General features: G+C 42.5%; 1 protein-coding gene across 1 annotated transcript in view; it reads left to right on the top strand.

The window, feature by feature from the left end:
* The first annotated feature begins 2,658 nt into the window (after nt 1–2,658).
* The window catches only part of cfap46 (cilia and flagella associated protein 46), a 92,822-nt gene continuing 80,582 nt past the window's right edge, over nt 2,659–14,898 (top strand). The window contains exons 1-17 of the mRNA XM_031874690.1: nt 2,659–3,037; nt 3,141–3,262; nt 4,564–4,695; nt 5,006–5,070; nt 5,879–6,043; nt 6,335–6,458; nt 6,698–6,792; nt 7,721–7,867; nt 8,011–8,110; nt 8,491–8,589; nt 9,010–9,200; nt 9,601–9,826; nt 10,054–10,171; nt 11,786–11,915; nt 12,396–12,520; nt 12,651–12,769; nt 14,452–14,564. Coding sequence (XP_031730550.1) covers nt 2,989–3,037; nt 3,141–3,262; nt 4,564–4,695; nt 5,006–5,070; nt 5,879–6,043; nt 6,335–6,458; nt 6,698–6,792; nt 7,721–7,867; nt 8,011–8,110; nt 8,491–8,589; nt 9,010–9,200; nt 9,601–9,826; nt 10,054–10,171; nt 11,786–11,915; nt 12,396–12,520; nt 12,651–12,769; nt 14,452–14,564 — 2,120 coding nt within the window. The 5' untranslated portion in view covers nt 2,659–2,988. The remainder of the gene's footprint in view (nt 3,038–3,140; nt 3,263–4,563; nt 4,696–5,005; nt 5,071–5,878; nt 6,044–6,334; nt 6,459–6,697; nt 6,793–7,720; nt 7,868–8,010; nt 8,111–8,490; nt 8,590–9,009; nt 9,201–9,600; nt 9,827–10,053; nt 10,172–11,785; nt 11,916–12,395; nt 12,521–12,650; nt 12,770–14,451; nt 14,565–14,898) is intronic.

A 14,898-nucleotide genomic window follows, 5' to 3' on the forward strand; every position in this document is an offset into this window, starting at 1 on the left:
TTTGATAATCTTAGTGAAAAGCTATTTCTAAGCATTGCCCTCTATTGCAGTAGACTCACAAAGAAATCTCTCTGTGCAATCAGAGATGAAAGATACAAGCTGTTTGGCTTTAAGTCCTAAAGCAAGACATTTGGTACTTCTTCATACATTCACATAAAGTGTAGTAGGACTTGCATGTATGTAGAGAAACAACCAGGTCGTATGATTTGGGCTCATGCTTGCCACCATTCCTGTGTATGTGGGCTTCACATGTGCAAAACGCTCAATTATTGATAACCATTTGAGAGTCGATCAATAATTGATCTCACCCTCCTGATTTAACATCTTAAGGATATGCTGGTGTTGTGGGGATTTTCAGAGATGTTGGAAGTTATCCCATCAGGGGGCTGGATAATGCAAAAAGAGTTTCTTCCACACAATGGCTTTGATTCATTATGAATGAGAGGTGAACTGTGCATGTGCGTAGCTCGACGCAAACAAATATTTTCGTATGAAGTTTGAACATGCCTGTAAGAGTGAACAGTTTCATTATAACTGCCAAGTACTGGAATAAAAAAAACAAAAAAAGATCAACAGCTATGTGACAAATCTGTTCTGATCTTCTTGCTGATCTGAATGCTTGTTTGCAATGAGCTTTCCGGTGTGAAACACAGGAGCAACAACAGCCTTCTGGGCTTTTGCTTCTGTGCGTCTCTGGAAAATGTTTGGGGTGATTAACTCCATTTCGCTGCTGGTGGTGCTTTGTTTTGTCTTTGTTCTCCGCCTTGGGGTGCGTCGGCGCTTCTGACAAAATTGTGACATGTGGTTACATCCTCATTAGACGCATCTCTCGTCCACGCAATGGTCCAGAGGTACCTCACAGACACAGCTCACGGATTATCACTTCATGGCGTTTCAATTTTTCCGTTCTCAATTAACAAGAGGCCGCGACCCAAACGTGTGCTGCGTTGCAGCACGATAGTATTAAGAATGATGTGTAAACAGGAGATGAATTGAGTTTTTAAAAAGCTGCTGTTTAGCCCTGACGGAAGCTTAACATTCTTTCATTGGATGGAGCTTCAACTCACTCTATAGTTTGTTAAATTAAATTCTGAAAGAGTCCAGGCTTGTTATTCATGTAATCCGAGAAAGTTAAGTCTTTCTTTGTGGATGTGAGCCATTCCTGGGGCAGCTCCAGTGGCAGTGAATTCAAGTCAAATGTTGTGGACAAAGTGAAAATGATCTGGTTGTCTTTCCTGGGACATAATCTGTTTTACACTGTAACTATGATACATGGAAGAAGATGAGGTTTTTCATGACGAAACATGTTGAAGCCTTGGCTCTGGATTCTATATTTTCATCTCTGTTCATATCGACAGATATTGATAGAATTTTGTGAGATTACAGCAATTCATTACATTGTTTAAATCCCATTTCAATCCCATTTCATAGGATTATACAGCAGTAAAGATTTGTGAAAGCTTTACAGCTGGGCAGGTGTATTGTTGCAATATACTGGATGACAGCCTGAACAAACACATTTAGCATTTTAAGAGCCTATTCATCTTCATATAGCACCATCTGTGTTGGCCAGATTTGCCTGGCTGCGGGCTTTGTGAAGCCAGCCACACCCTCCTCTGCTATGAATTGATTATGTCACCAACATGAAACAAAACTATTTGTCCTGTACCTTAATCCTACAGAGGCAGATTGTGCATGTTATGTCTTCATCTGTTTAAATGGGCACTTACAGTATAGGTGGCAGGAGAAAATGACCATGGTTGTATCTGAAATTGTAGGTATTATGCACTGAAAAAAGATCTTACATCACATATATGTATAAGTACACCTGACTAAATCATGTTCAGAGGGTCAGGGTTACACAGTAATTTGTCTGAAATGACCAGGAGTCCAGCATATTGGTGTTTCCCTCTGCAACTCAACACTGAGCGCACATTAAACTGCTGCCTATCAGCAAAAGCGCTGCTTTGATGGCTGTGACATTTTAAACAACAAATAAAAGCACCAACTAAAACCATTAAGTAGGTTAAGTGACTCTTCCAGCAAATAATAATATATTATATATTTAAAGCAATCCCAAAGGGTGAATATACTCTCTGTGTGTATATTTAGACCGGTCCCACAAAGAATTGCTCAACAACTTTGCTTGAGGGCCACTGAGGAGCTATCTATGCTGCTTTGAAATTCTGGCAGGTAATACATCTTTCTGTCAATTAACCCTCTAACTAGGAACCCCGAGTCCATGGCAGGGAGTGCCACTGTAGTTTGCCTTGCCTCACGATTTTCTCCCATCACATCAGTAACAGTATTTGGTTTGACCAAGTAACTTATTTTTGCACACCGAGTGGCCTGATTTCTAGTGATGCACTTTGAAGTTAAGAAGCGTTGGGACCAGGAGCCTAAATAGGTGCTTTGTGTGAGTCAGAGAGTGAGGGGGAGAGAGAGAGAGAGAGAGAGAGAGAGAGAGAGAGAGAGAGAGAGAGAGAGAGAGAGAGAGAGATGTAAAAAAAAAAGTCTATTTAATTTGACTTTAGAGACTACAGTGAGTTGTTTGAACTCAAGTTTGTAGGCAATCAATACAAACAAGTGTCAACCTTTTTGGTCCTATTCGTTTACCGTAGTCTCATCCGGTTCTTGTGTTGCTTGGTAACGCTCCCTAACTACAAACACGGATGGTGGCTCTGTCCAGCATTTGACGTCGACACAGGGTTAGTTGTTAATTAAATACACTAATATGTGGCATATTTACATTGACGTTGAAAATGCAACGTACAGACTTATTGCTTTTCTAATATTCAAGCAGTTTTGAAATTCTTGTTGACCGACGTAACAACTTTCACACACCTGTAACGTTACAGTTTTAAATGGGGTAATTTAGCGCGAACAATAGCGTAACTGGCTGTCCTAACCTAATTAGTTGTAGCTAGCGAACATTAGCTCATTTTTAGCACAAAGGCATTAGCTGACGACAGTTAACGTTCTCCCGGCATGGAGCGGGATATTCGTCAGTATCTCACCGAGGCAAAGGAGCGACAAGGTTTGTATTGTACTGACGTTCATTCAGGAGCACTTTCAGCTTTAACGAGTTATTAAAATGTGCCTTCGCTGTGTTTAACGTCATGTAACGTCACTTCACGTAGACTCTGGAGCTCTGCAGTCAGCTTACCGTTTACTTGAGAACGTGGCGGTGGTTGGAACCAGCGGACGAACTCCACGTATTGCCCCGGAGTTATACGTCGTTTGTGCAGAAGCAGCTCTACAGGTGAGACCGGGGGCAGTAAATCGTTACCTGTTAATGTAGCCAAACCATGTCGTCGTAGATTCAGCAGGGTCAAATAAATAAATAATAATAAAAAGGCTGTGTGTATTTTCTGAGACCATGTGTGTTCTTTGGAAACAATGTCCCACAGAAATGTAAGTTTTATATTATCCTCGAGTTAGGATGAGATAGTCACAGGCCTAGTTTTGTCTGCACTGTTAAAAATGGCCGACAAATAAAGCCTACAAGATATTGTTATTGTAATTATTGACTTAAATCACGTTTAATCAAGTTTAAGATCTAACTAGTCATGCCAAAAGTGCTATTGTAATGCCAATGACACCTGAGGTTTATTTCTTTTTGGCAAATTCTACTAAAGGAATTAAGCTACTAGGTCACATATCACATTTTATTTGGTTTGAGTAAATAAAGCAGAAATCCTTTTCGGGGTTCTACGTTGATTGACATAAATGCTTTGTTGATGGCAGCATCTAAAGGTACTGATACAGAAAATCATTTGAATAAAAACCTCTGCAGCAACTGTGCTAGAAGAGTCATATCACAAATGCCATTATGTCACTATTTTCATACAGTAACTTTAGTTAGCTTAATCTAACTATTCTCCCAGTAGGACAGGATAATAATGAATATTCACTAATGTCGACTGAAGTGTCCTAGGGCAGTGGAAGCTTATTTGAATAATGGAGCACAGTGATATTCCATAATGTGATCTGTTCTCTCTTTTTTTATGTGGTACAGCGAGGCTCCTCAGTGAAAAAGCAGCTTGCCTTTAAGTCTCAGGCCTGTTTGAATACTGAATGAGTCCACATCCCCAGCAGGACCACATCACAATAGTCCTCAGTTGTTAGATGAATATGAATATTCCTGTTGCATTGAGACATTTTTCTAACGTTTTCTCAGATACTGATGCCACTGTGCGTCACTGTTACGTTTCACTTGTTTTATCATCTTCCAGCATGAGAAACAATGAAATGCTTAACGATAACACGATTAAAAGCTTACAGTTTACAACATTTCTGTTACGAATGATCTCTCCTGACAGCGCTACAATTCCTTGAATGAAAACTACCCAGAGTGAGTTCATCTAACAAGTACAGTACTGACATGCTCAAGGGCAAAAACCTGCAGTCAGGATAATGTTTTTCGACATGCGTAAAATCGATGCGCATCACACGACGCATCAAGTCATTTCTGAGTTGTTTTAATACCGCATCAAATTTAGAAAAATGCTGGTGACACAACGTAACAGCTGATGAGGTCTAAATATGTTTTTTTTTTCTCAGCTGGGCTGTTTGGAGATAAGCACAGCGTGTCTAAAGATGTACTTTGAAGGGAATCCGCCGGCTAATCAATTTTTGTGTCGAGCCTACCTCTGCCGGGGCCAGCTGAAGTCTCCGCCGGCCACTGGCAGTGTGGTGAGGACACCAAAGTGGACACATCTCCTCAAGGGGGGTTGTGTGTATGTGTGTTTCTTTGCCAATAGGATACACACACATACACAGTTACTTTAGAAATATACTGTTTTGCACTGTAAAAGGAGCAGATGTCCCCGCTTCGTAAACTACTTTTCTTCACAATGTGATTCTTCAAGGCACATTACCCTTTGTCTTTTCACACTTAAGTGCAGTTTTTCTTGGTGTTTTATCAAACTGTGGGCTCTATTGAAGAGTTTCCTTCTCTGATCTTTGTTTGTGACAAAGTCTTTTGCACTATTTTCTATTTCAGGGAGACTTTGAAGAGGCTGTGCTGTGTTTTCTTAAAGCAATTGAAATTTCAAAGCATGAACCAAGGTACGTTACCTCCAGTGCGTTTGTTTTTTTTCTAACAGTGTCAAGAAAGTTGACCAGTTTCATGCCACGCACGGCTTCTCATTGCTGCTATTGCTTGCACACAATGAACATGAAATATTCCAAACAGGGAATGTTCTTCTTTTGTTATAGCTATGATAGGTTATGAGGGTTAGATATATTCTGCGGCATCAAGGTTTGAAGAATACAGTTGAAATGTGACATGATTCTTCACACTTCACCCCACAGGTGGATGATATTCAGCATGTTTTCTTCTTAATCTGCGAGCAGGGAGAAAAGGATGATGAATATAGATGTGATGATAGAAATTGTGACATTTGAAGAACGACGCATCGGGAGATAGCGGCCTTTGCGAGCGAGCGGCGCCGACTCTCTTCGCTAATGAACTCATAACCTGTCAATAAAAGGGCTGAATGAGCAATCCCAATTAACACCAAAGGGAATATGTTTCTAATACATCCAGCCCAGACTAATGCACAACGCACTCTCTGGTGTATCAATTAGCAGCACTCAAACGGCCCGTTCACACAATTTCCTCTAAAACAGCGCCTTGGTTTCATAAATTTCCCTCATTTTACATAGAAAGGCTCCTACGGGGGGCTCTCCTGAGGCCCATTGGACGATGGTTGATCCACACACATTTGCAATCCACAGAACTTCTCCATACAGAGTTGACACTTGGTCTGAATTGAGTTGTTCCAAGAGATCAAATGGCTTGCCCGTGCAGATCATGTGAATAATTCAGCTTTTTCTCTGTTAAATTATTTTGCATCCGTTTTGTTTCTCACAGATACTTCTTCCTAGCGTTCAACGCCTCGGTGCTGTACCTCCAGACAGTGCGTCCTCTCCTGCAGCCGGGGCGGTGCCGCCGCCTGGTCCCCTCCCTCGGGCAGGTGGTCCAAAGTCTGGACGAGGTGGCAGACCGGGACCACAGCTGGAGGGCTGAGCTCATGATGCAAGTGGCCCCTCGATGCTCTCTTATTTCTCTTTCATGAATAAGTCCAGTCCTGATTCAGTCGGGTCTCATGCTGGTGACGCACAGAGCTAATTAACCAGCAGCTCATCTGTGACCGTAGCACTCTGGTTTCCATACTTGTATGTAAAATACTAACCTGGGAACTTTGCTTATATATCGTTGTGGAGAACAATGTCCATATTTTGTGGAAATATCCCAGTAAGCATTGCAAAACACTGTTCTTTCACACTAAAGTAGTATCAGTCTCGTGTTCTCTCTGTTTCTGCTCAGGCATCTTATTAAATGTCTCGTGGACGCCGGTGAAATGGAAGATGCTGCAAGTTTTGCCAAAGTTACAGAAGAATTCATGAAGTCTCACATCCCACATCTCTATCCGAGACTCTTTACGTTACTGGTGAACGGAGTTTCATTTCATTTTGGCGTGGCATATATTTCAAGAGTTAGTTTTCTTCAATACATTTTGGAATTAACGGCGCTCTGGAGTTAATGGAAGTGTTGGGATCACACAATCTCAAACAAGACTACCTTTCATGCACCTAACTGTGTTTAATGTGAAATACAGCAGAGCTTTTAGTGAAGCATTTGGGGATGATGAATAGAAATGAACTTCTACCTTTACTCTTCTCTCCTCAGGTACAACACAAGCTGACAGAGAGGGATGTCCTCATTGAACTGAGCAGGCAGTGTACTACCTTGGCAGTCATTTACAGAATACAGGAATTAAAAAAGTACGGACATTTTCTTTGCTATATTTAAGTAAAAGTGTTTTCTGCCGTTAAGATGAAGACGTTGTACTGTAGCAAGAAACTGCAAAACTGTTTGGAAGAAAATGCTTTATTTATTGATTGGATGTTTGTGTTTTTAGAGTGCTCCCTGCTAATACTACAGGCAGGTTCAGCCATGACCTTTATTAAGTATGACCTTATTAATGGTCCTACCAACTTACCAGTTTCACTATTCTGTGTTTGTAACCTACAGAGTGTATTATGTTTCCCATTCTTGTGGATGTGATATCTCAGGAACGCCTTGAGCAAATTATTTTCAAATTTGGCTCACAAACTATTATTTTGGCCATAACTCAAGAATTCATATGCTAATGATGACAATTTCACACAAATGTCTAAGAGGATAACGTGATGGCACACAACCGGGAGGCGGTACTTCTAGTTTATATTTGCCACGCTTTCTTAAGCTTGTAGGACTCACAGGGATATTGGTGCATTTTGGATTCTGACGTTTGTTTGCCTTCAGCGAACTTGGAAGCTACTCAAACATTAAACTCGATCCACAGGCCCTCGGTTAATAAGCCCGCGGCGTCCCCCAGTGGGCAGGTTTATCTGGCTGCCTGCACACAGTAATGGTATAGTACCACGGCTCCTGGTGTGGCATCGTACAAACCCAGTCCCTTTTCTGCAGGCATGTACTCGACATGTCAGAGCTCCTTATGGCTCTCTAGCTCATCTTTAAACGTCAGCAGCATGAGTCGGTGTGACCCAGCCATCGTCGGCTTCATATACCTCATTTTGCCTGAGGCTAATGCACTGTTTAGTGTGAGTATATCACGAGGAAAATGCAGATGCATGCATACTCTTGGGTGCATACGTTTATGTATTTTTAATTAACAAACAGGTTTTTTCTTTCATGTTGTACAAACAGCAAGTTAGAAGAAATAAATGAGGTCGAACCAACAAAAGAGGAGCTCGAGCAGATCTTTCGTCTCCTGATGGATTGCACCGAAGCATCTGCTGCAGCTGTGAACTCCAGTCCTCCTCAGAGCCCGACACCCATCCAACCAGCTGACAGGTCTGTGGCCCCAAGTGATCCGAACAAATGTCCTTCCCTGTCCTCTTACTAACACACAACCATGGATAACCCGAGGGGCAGAGCACGGCCCGGATTACTCTACTTGGAATTGTATAAATTATGTTTTTATCTGGGATTTGCAGAGTCTCCCTCCTCCTGGAGTTGGCTCTGCTGGCCTTGCGAGTGAAGCGTCACGAAGTAGCTGTCGACTGTTTGAAGGAGCTGAGGTCGGCGGGAGAGACTGTGAGTGTAACCTCAGAGGCTACACACTGTAACCGTACATACATGCAAATGCATGCACGGATTCTGACATCCACTCTTAAGTAGGCACTAATAGATGAAATCAATTAGCTGAGCTCACGCCCAAGAGCTTAAGAGGTTGCTGCACTTACTTTCAATAATGTAAGATTAATTTAATAGAAAGGTGTGTAGTGTTTTCACAAATTTGACCATTTTGCTCGTATTGTGAATTAAGTGAAATGATAACACAATTGGCAACGTTGCACATGCAAGAAACTCTTGGCATAAAAACATGACTACCCTTATAGATGTGTCACCCTCTCTTCTGTGCGCCGCTGAGCACCGACTCTTGTAACCACACGTATGTGCTTTTGTCTTTTCAGAGTCTTGGCCAGCGCGTAATAATGGAATGTGTCAGCTGTGACGTCAACCTCCAGAAGAGAGAGGGGAAGACGAACGACTACTCCAAAGCCAGCGTGGAGGTGCTCGATCATACAGCCGTGCGTTCCCGCCAGCATATGATGCGGGCGGTGGACCCATTGGCGGAGTCGTGATTAACTGTTCTGTAATATTTTCTGTAATCTCATTCTCTGTCTGAAGGCAGTACATCCTTACATTCTAGGTATCTCTGCCTGAAAGCTGCTAACCCAGCTAGCAGCGCGTAGAGTTTCAGCTGACAACTTTAATCATCAGTTTTTCCTCTCTGGAAAAAAAAAAAATTTAATCTCGAGGGAAGGAGGACTCTGTAATCTCATGTTGCACCATTTAATATTTTGGCTTGGAAATGTAAGAATTGGCACCCCGTATTTAATACAGTTCAAGTGCACTTGCCAAATGATAGAAGTGTCATGCTCTCGTTGCTACAGGAGAGACGCTCTCAATCTATAGTCTTGATCCCACAGGCCCGGCTGAAGGAGATAGGCAAGCTGGATCAGTGGCTGCAGACGGCGGTGAGGGAGGGGGACCCTCAGGCTGCGCAGGCGGTGTGTGCCGCGCAGTGGAGCTCCTGTCTGCCCCTCATGCAGCACAACCTCAGGAAACGCATCAGGACGCCTCTGCTCAGGGTGGCCCAAGTCCTGGAAGACATTCAAAGGTTTACAGTTTCCTCAAATCCACTTTACATACAGTATACTGCATGTTATGGTGGCTCTGTTATATTATAGCTCAACCTGTGTTGGAATGCAATAACATATCATAGTTTGTTGGTTTTTGAGGGATTGCAGAGTCAGATTTTTTTTTTTTTTAAATGCACTATATGTTTGTGTTTGACATTTGGATCTAGAAAAATGCTATTATGATGATTTATGGTCCGAAATATTTTTGTTCACTGTTGTATTCTCGTAACATTTACAGAGAGCCAACATTTAGGTACTTTTCAAGATGACGATGAAGTACTGTCTCCCAATTTTGAACTGTGGTATCACACCTACAGATTTGTCGTCATTTATAATGTACGAGTTTATGCTGGGAGTGTTTGTTTGCTATTTTCACAGTGCGCTGCTGGAGACGCGCTGTCAAGTCCACTCGGAGCTGGCAGCGATTGAAGAGGAGGACGGGCGCCTTGAGGCTTCTTTGACTCACCTTCAGAAAGCCCTGCTGCTGGATAACGGGACGCGACAAGAGCGCCTGTCGTCAGCTCTCCGCCTCCTGCAGCTCAGGGGCACCCTCTACCAATCGCCCCCCCGGGCTGAGGATAAAGCCGATATGCTTATGCAGCAGGTTTGCAGCCCGTCTGTGTCAGACAGTCTTAACATTACAAAATGAAGCGGTTCTTTAAAACTTAACAAGCGGATGCTTATTTTATGTAAAAACATACAGAAGTCATACATGGGTACAGGCAAGGAGAACTTAAATTCAGTGTGTTTTTATGTATGGTGAGAAGAGGAGTGTGCCTAGTAATGGCTACAAGTTAAGTCTGACATCCAACCCTTCCTTCCCGTCCTCAGGCCAGGGACATGCAGCCCCAAGACAGGACGGACAGCCGTCCCGTCCTGGTCTCCGTGGGTCAGCTTTTGGCCCCTGACCATTTCCAGATGGTGCTGGATGCTGACGACACCTCCAAAAGTACACATTTCTCTTCTTGCTTTCAGTTTTCACAGAGACACGACAACATTTACTCAACACACGTGCTGTTTGTCAGAAGAAATATTCATCTGTTAGCTTTAAACACATCCATATTGACTAAGCCTTTGTTTACGCACCGGGAATCACACGTCATTAAACTTTGGAAGAATATTCCCCCATATTCCCCTATTATCATGGGTAAAGTGCACTTTTCTCCTTTATGCATATACATTTAAGGGGGAATGAGAAGTATCTGACTATTTCATGGCATCAGGGAAAGCCCCGTTGCATTAATGAAATGATAGGCGTACAGATCAGGCCATACTATAAACTATTGACTAATAAAACATTGATGTTAGCTGTTGAACTGTGGCATTAGTCCATGTTTTAGAATTCGTAATTAAGTCCAGTAATGAGTATATGATTTTATTTTCTACACTCTGCGATCTCGGACAAACCCCACTGTTCTGATCCGACGGAGCTCCCAGAATGCAGCCTGATGGCGGTTCTCTGCGCTGATTGTGTAACGGGCTGCTGTCTCAGTAAAGTAGGCACTGATTACGCACAGCTTGTGAATGAGAATAGGAACCAACGTCACAGAGCCAAACCTGGCGTGTGCGCTGTCTCGTGTGTGAATTTGTCCCCTGAGACTTCATGTCTCGACAAAAGATCGTTCAGTGGCGGCGTCGAACTTGCCAGGTTTTGCAAAAAACCTCGACTGTGTGCACTGGATCATGCAGCAGAGGGCCCTTTGATCTCACACTTATTCCATGCGCCTTGGCCCGCAGCATCAAATGAACATTCAGCAGTCTAATGACCCAGGAAAGAACTCCCCTCAGCCTTTTTGTCAGCTAGTCAAAAGGGCCCCTTTGGTCCGTAGAAGCCCCTCTTGGTTTTGTCTATGAACCTCAAGCGTCCCCTAGATGACGACACTTAACCGTCGTGTGCGGTGCCTCAAAGCCAGCACGCCAAGTATTTTTTTTTAAAATTAATTGTAGCTTGTATTGTTGCCACAATGTTGTGTTGTACCTCAGATGGACATCAACGAGAGGCACGTGCATGAGAGCGGCTGCGTACAGCCTTTTATTGCTTTGGTGAGCGTGCAGGCTCTGGAGCGTTCTGCTTCTTTAAAACACGCCAGTCAAAGTCACAGACCTCTTTTTGTAGTTCAGTCCATAAAACAAATGCTTTGAATAACTCTGTTGCTGCGGGTGTGACTAAAAATCTGGATCATGCTCCGTTGTTTTGCTTTTTGTTTTGTTTTCTTACTTGTCGACATGATTACATCGCAGTCTGTGACGTTGCGATGCTGGAAATGGGCCACTTACTCTCGGGGTCCCTTAGTAGTCGTTCCTTTCTTACGTGGAAGTGGCATAATAAGGCTCATTCTGTAACTTCCTCGAAAGGATAACATTCTCACTACCTACATTAGTGCACATTTATTCCATGTTTTATGCATCCTTTAGGCCTAAGGAGTTGTGTAACAGACTGACTCAAGTTTTTGTTATGCATACTTGCCGGAAAATTGTATTGAATCATTATTTAGCGAAAACGCTGGAGCTTTTCCAGTAGCATTAATCGACTTATGTATTCAGTCTTCCAACAATTGTCTAGTTCCCGTAGGCGGTCTAGGATCTGGACCAGTGGCTCAGCTCTCTGCGAAGGCGCAGCATCACTCTACATCTGTGCGGAAGCTGGACGGACACCTGGCCAGACAGGGAGATGACACAGACAACACAGAGAGGTGTGTGTTTGTACATTTACATGTATTCATTGTGATTGTACATGTATGTTCTTGAATACAAGGGAAGTCTTCCTGTCAAGTCTTCTTAGAAATTACTTTTTTTTAGCTGTCAGGCTTCCCAGAAACCCAGCTTAAGCAGGTTTGTATGCCTTGGTGTCTTTTGATCCTCTCTACAGTTAAAGTTGTTGTGTGACTGTAGACTCTACAACCTTCTTTTACATTCACAGTGCGTAGTTGAGGCTGCCTGTCTACCAACATCATTACAGTAAAAAAGTGTGCACATGAGACATTGCAAGCTTAATGGGCCGGAGAGGGCAAGAGGCTTGACTTGAAGATTCCCCAAAGGAAAAGTTTGTTATTCATGGCACGGCAAAAAAAACAACCTTAAATCATGTACAGTGTGCTGCTTTGCCCTTGCCCTGATCTCCACCTTTTTAATCATCTCTTAAGTGTTCTTTATTTATTTTTTTGTTGCTCCAGAGTGAAGCTGTGGGCAACGCTGGTGAAGACGGCCAGGAAACAGGAAGTGTGGGATGTGTGCCGAGCTGCTTGTCGATTCTGTTTGCTCTACGACGACGGCAGATGGAAGATCTCCGAGACCGACGGTACTATTCCTCAATATCGGAGTGATGGACAGGAAATAGTAGTGGTATCTGAATTAGTTATACATACAAGAGGGAGACGATTGGTTTCATTGAGAGAATTTGCGTCACAGATTTTGTGAATTTGATCCAGAATGCAGGTCCTCGGAGGAGGAAAGCGGTGCAGAACCTCTTCACGGTTGCAATCGAAGCCAAACCTGCGTGAGGGACTTGCTGCGGCTTTTTGCCGAAATCCGCTTCATCAGTGCTGAGGTGTGTGACGACTAACACAAACACACTTTTCATATGTTCTTGCAGGAGCAATCCACATAAACAGGTTTCACATTTGCTCCTGTTGTACAAACATGGTTGCATTACTGCGTGTACGCAGAAAGCAGGTCAAAAGCTCTTCGAGCTCTCGGCTCCTTTTTGTTCCATTACTCCCCTGTTGTCTGTTCTGTAGACGATCTTTTTTTTATTTGATGAATGATCATGGTCAGCCCAAAGAGCATTGCTTTCCCTGTGGCTTCTTCACAGTAAAAGCCACTCCGTGGAAACACTTAAAGGTCCAGTGTGTAGTAACTGGCCGTGAGGTTGCAGACCGTAACCAACTAAAACCAAGCGGGCAGGAGAACTACAAAATTCTTATTTTCAGGCGAGTTTACACCAAAGAAAACATATTAATATTATATTATAGATATCACAGATACATTTATGCCAATGGATCCCCTTAAATGCTACACACTGTACCTTTTTAATGTGAAGCAACAGGATGTTCCCGTATGCATTATGCCTAATTCCCACTACAACACTTTAGCCTTCATTTCTTCACTTGTTGTTGTACTGTATCAATTCCCGTGAAGGCAATTTGAATCCAGCTTTGGAATGGCGGACTCTGCCACTAACATTTAAAACTATGTAGAAAGGTATCTACTATATACACTGAATGGCCATTGCTAAAAATATGCAGATCATAAATGGTAGGAAAATTAACTCATGAAAATCTGAAGGATTATACCCAGAGGGGACTGAAGACGAGCCTTAGAATGACCGGTGGATCTTCCAGGGAAACAAACACATTTTTCTGTGTTTTTGATAATATTTATTGATTTTATTCTACGCATCAGACATAAAAACTTTCAGCTGTCTGACTTTGCTTGTGTCCCTTYTCAGTTATTAGTGTTAATGTGCATCATTTACCATGCGCAGTGGAAAGTCCTGCTTCTACCAACTCTTTATTTCAAGCTTCTGTGGATACAGATGTTTTTGTATCGAGGTGTTGACGTTGACAAAAATTCTATCTATCTCAGATCATAGGAATATTGTATTTTATTTTTTCAGCTCCTTTTGTAATGTTCCACTGCTTGCAGTAGTAAACATGCATTATGGGATTTTTAACAAGCCCGTGAGGTAGATGTTGATTTGTTGGAGTCAGAGATTGTTGTGTTTGTCTTCTGAGCTTGTCTCATTGCGTAATCCCGCTTCCCATCAAGCCTGCAGCTCCAAGTCACTATTAAGTCCACGGAGATGTTAACTTGACAGCACTTTGAAGAAAATGGAGACAACTATCCACAGCTACGACATGACCTTGTCAGAACTGACTCGCACTGTAGCGTCTATGCTCGCTCCCCTCATGTAGCTCTCTCTTTGTTCCACGGTACACCGGGGTATTCTTTTTTGGAGGATTGGGGTCATAATTCATGAACTGAATAGATACCTACGTCTCAGTCCTCTCGTCTTGCCTGAGTTGTCCGCCGCTGGAGTAAAACGCTCACCAGTCGCTTCCTTTTGTTCTTTGATCTGCTGCCGCTGAGCTTTACCGGCTCTACAGAAGCTGTCATTCCCATAGCGGGAGGTCTTACCTTCTCATTTGATTATGAATTTATCAAAACAGGAAGTCATCTTTAATTATTATCCTTTGTGGTTGAGAAATGAACGTATTCTGTCTTGTCAAGGCCACCGTCCAAAAGCTGCTCACAGAGGGGGTTCAGCTCAACGGCCCTGCTGTCCCCGCAGTGGAGAGTGAGTTGTGTGTGTCTGAGGAGGATCCACACTGGGTTGTTTACAGGTGAAAACACACACACACATGTTAGCGTCATTGTATGTCTTTTGTCTATATGTTTCTACTTTATCATTTGCAAATCACGGATTTTATTATTCTTTTATTCATTTAAAGTTACATTGTACATGACCATATTAAACAATAAAAAGATTCTGTTGTATTTGTGATTATTAATAGCTGGAACTGTAAGATAAGCAGTGACCAAGTTTGTTATTCTATGTTATGAATAGATAACAAGTAGTTTTGACAAAATCCTGAATTCATTTTATTAAAAGAATGAATTCTCAGGTCCCTGATGCATGTGAATCTTATAAAATGTTGTGTAAAATATGTTATATAT

Source organism: Anarrhichthys ocellatus, unplaced genomic scaffold, assembly GCF_004355925.1.
Source record: "Anarrhichthys ocellatus isolate YVR2014 unplaced genomic scaffold, GSC_Weel_1.0 scaffold3, whole genome shotgun sequence".
Lineage (NCBI taxonomy): Eukaryota > Metazoa > Chordata > Actinopteri > Perciformes > Anarhichadidae > Anarrhichthys > Anarrhichthys ocellatus.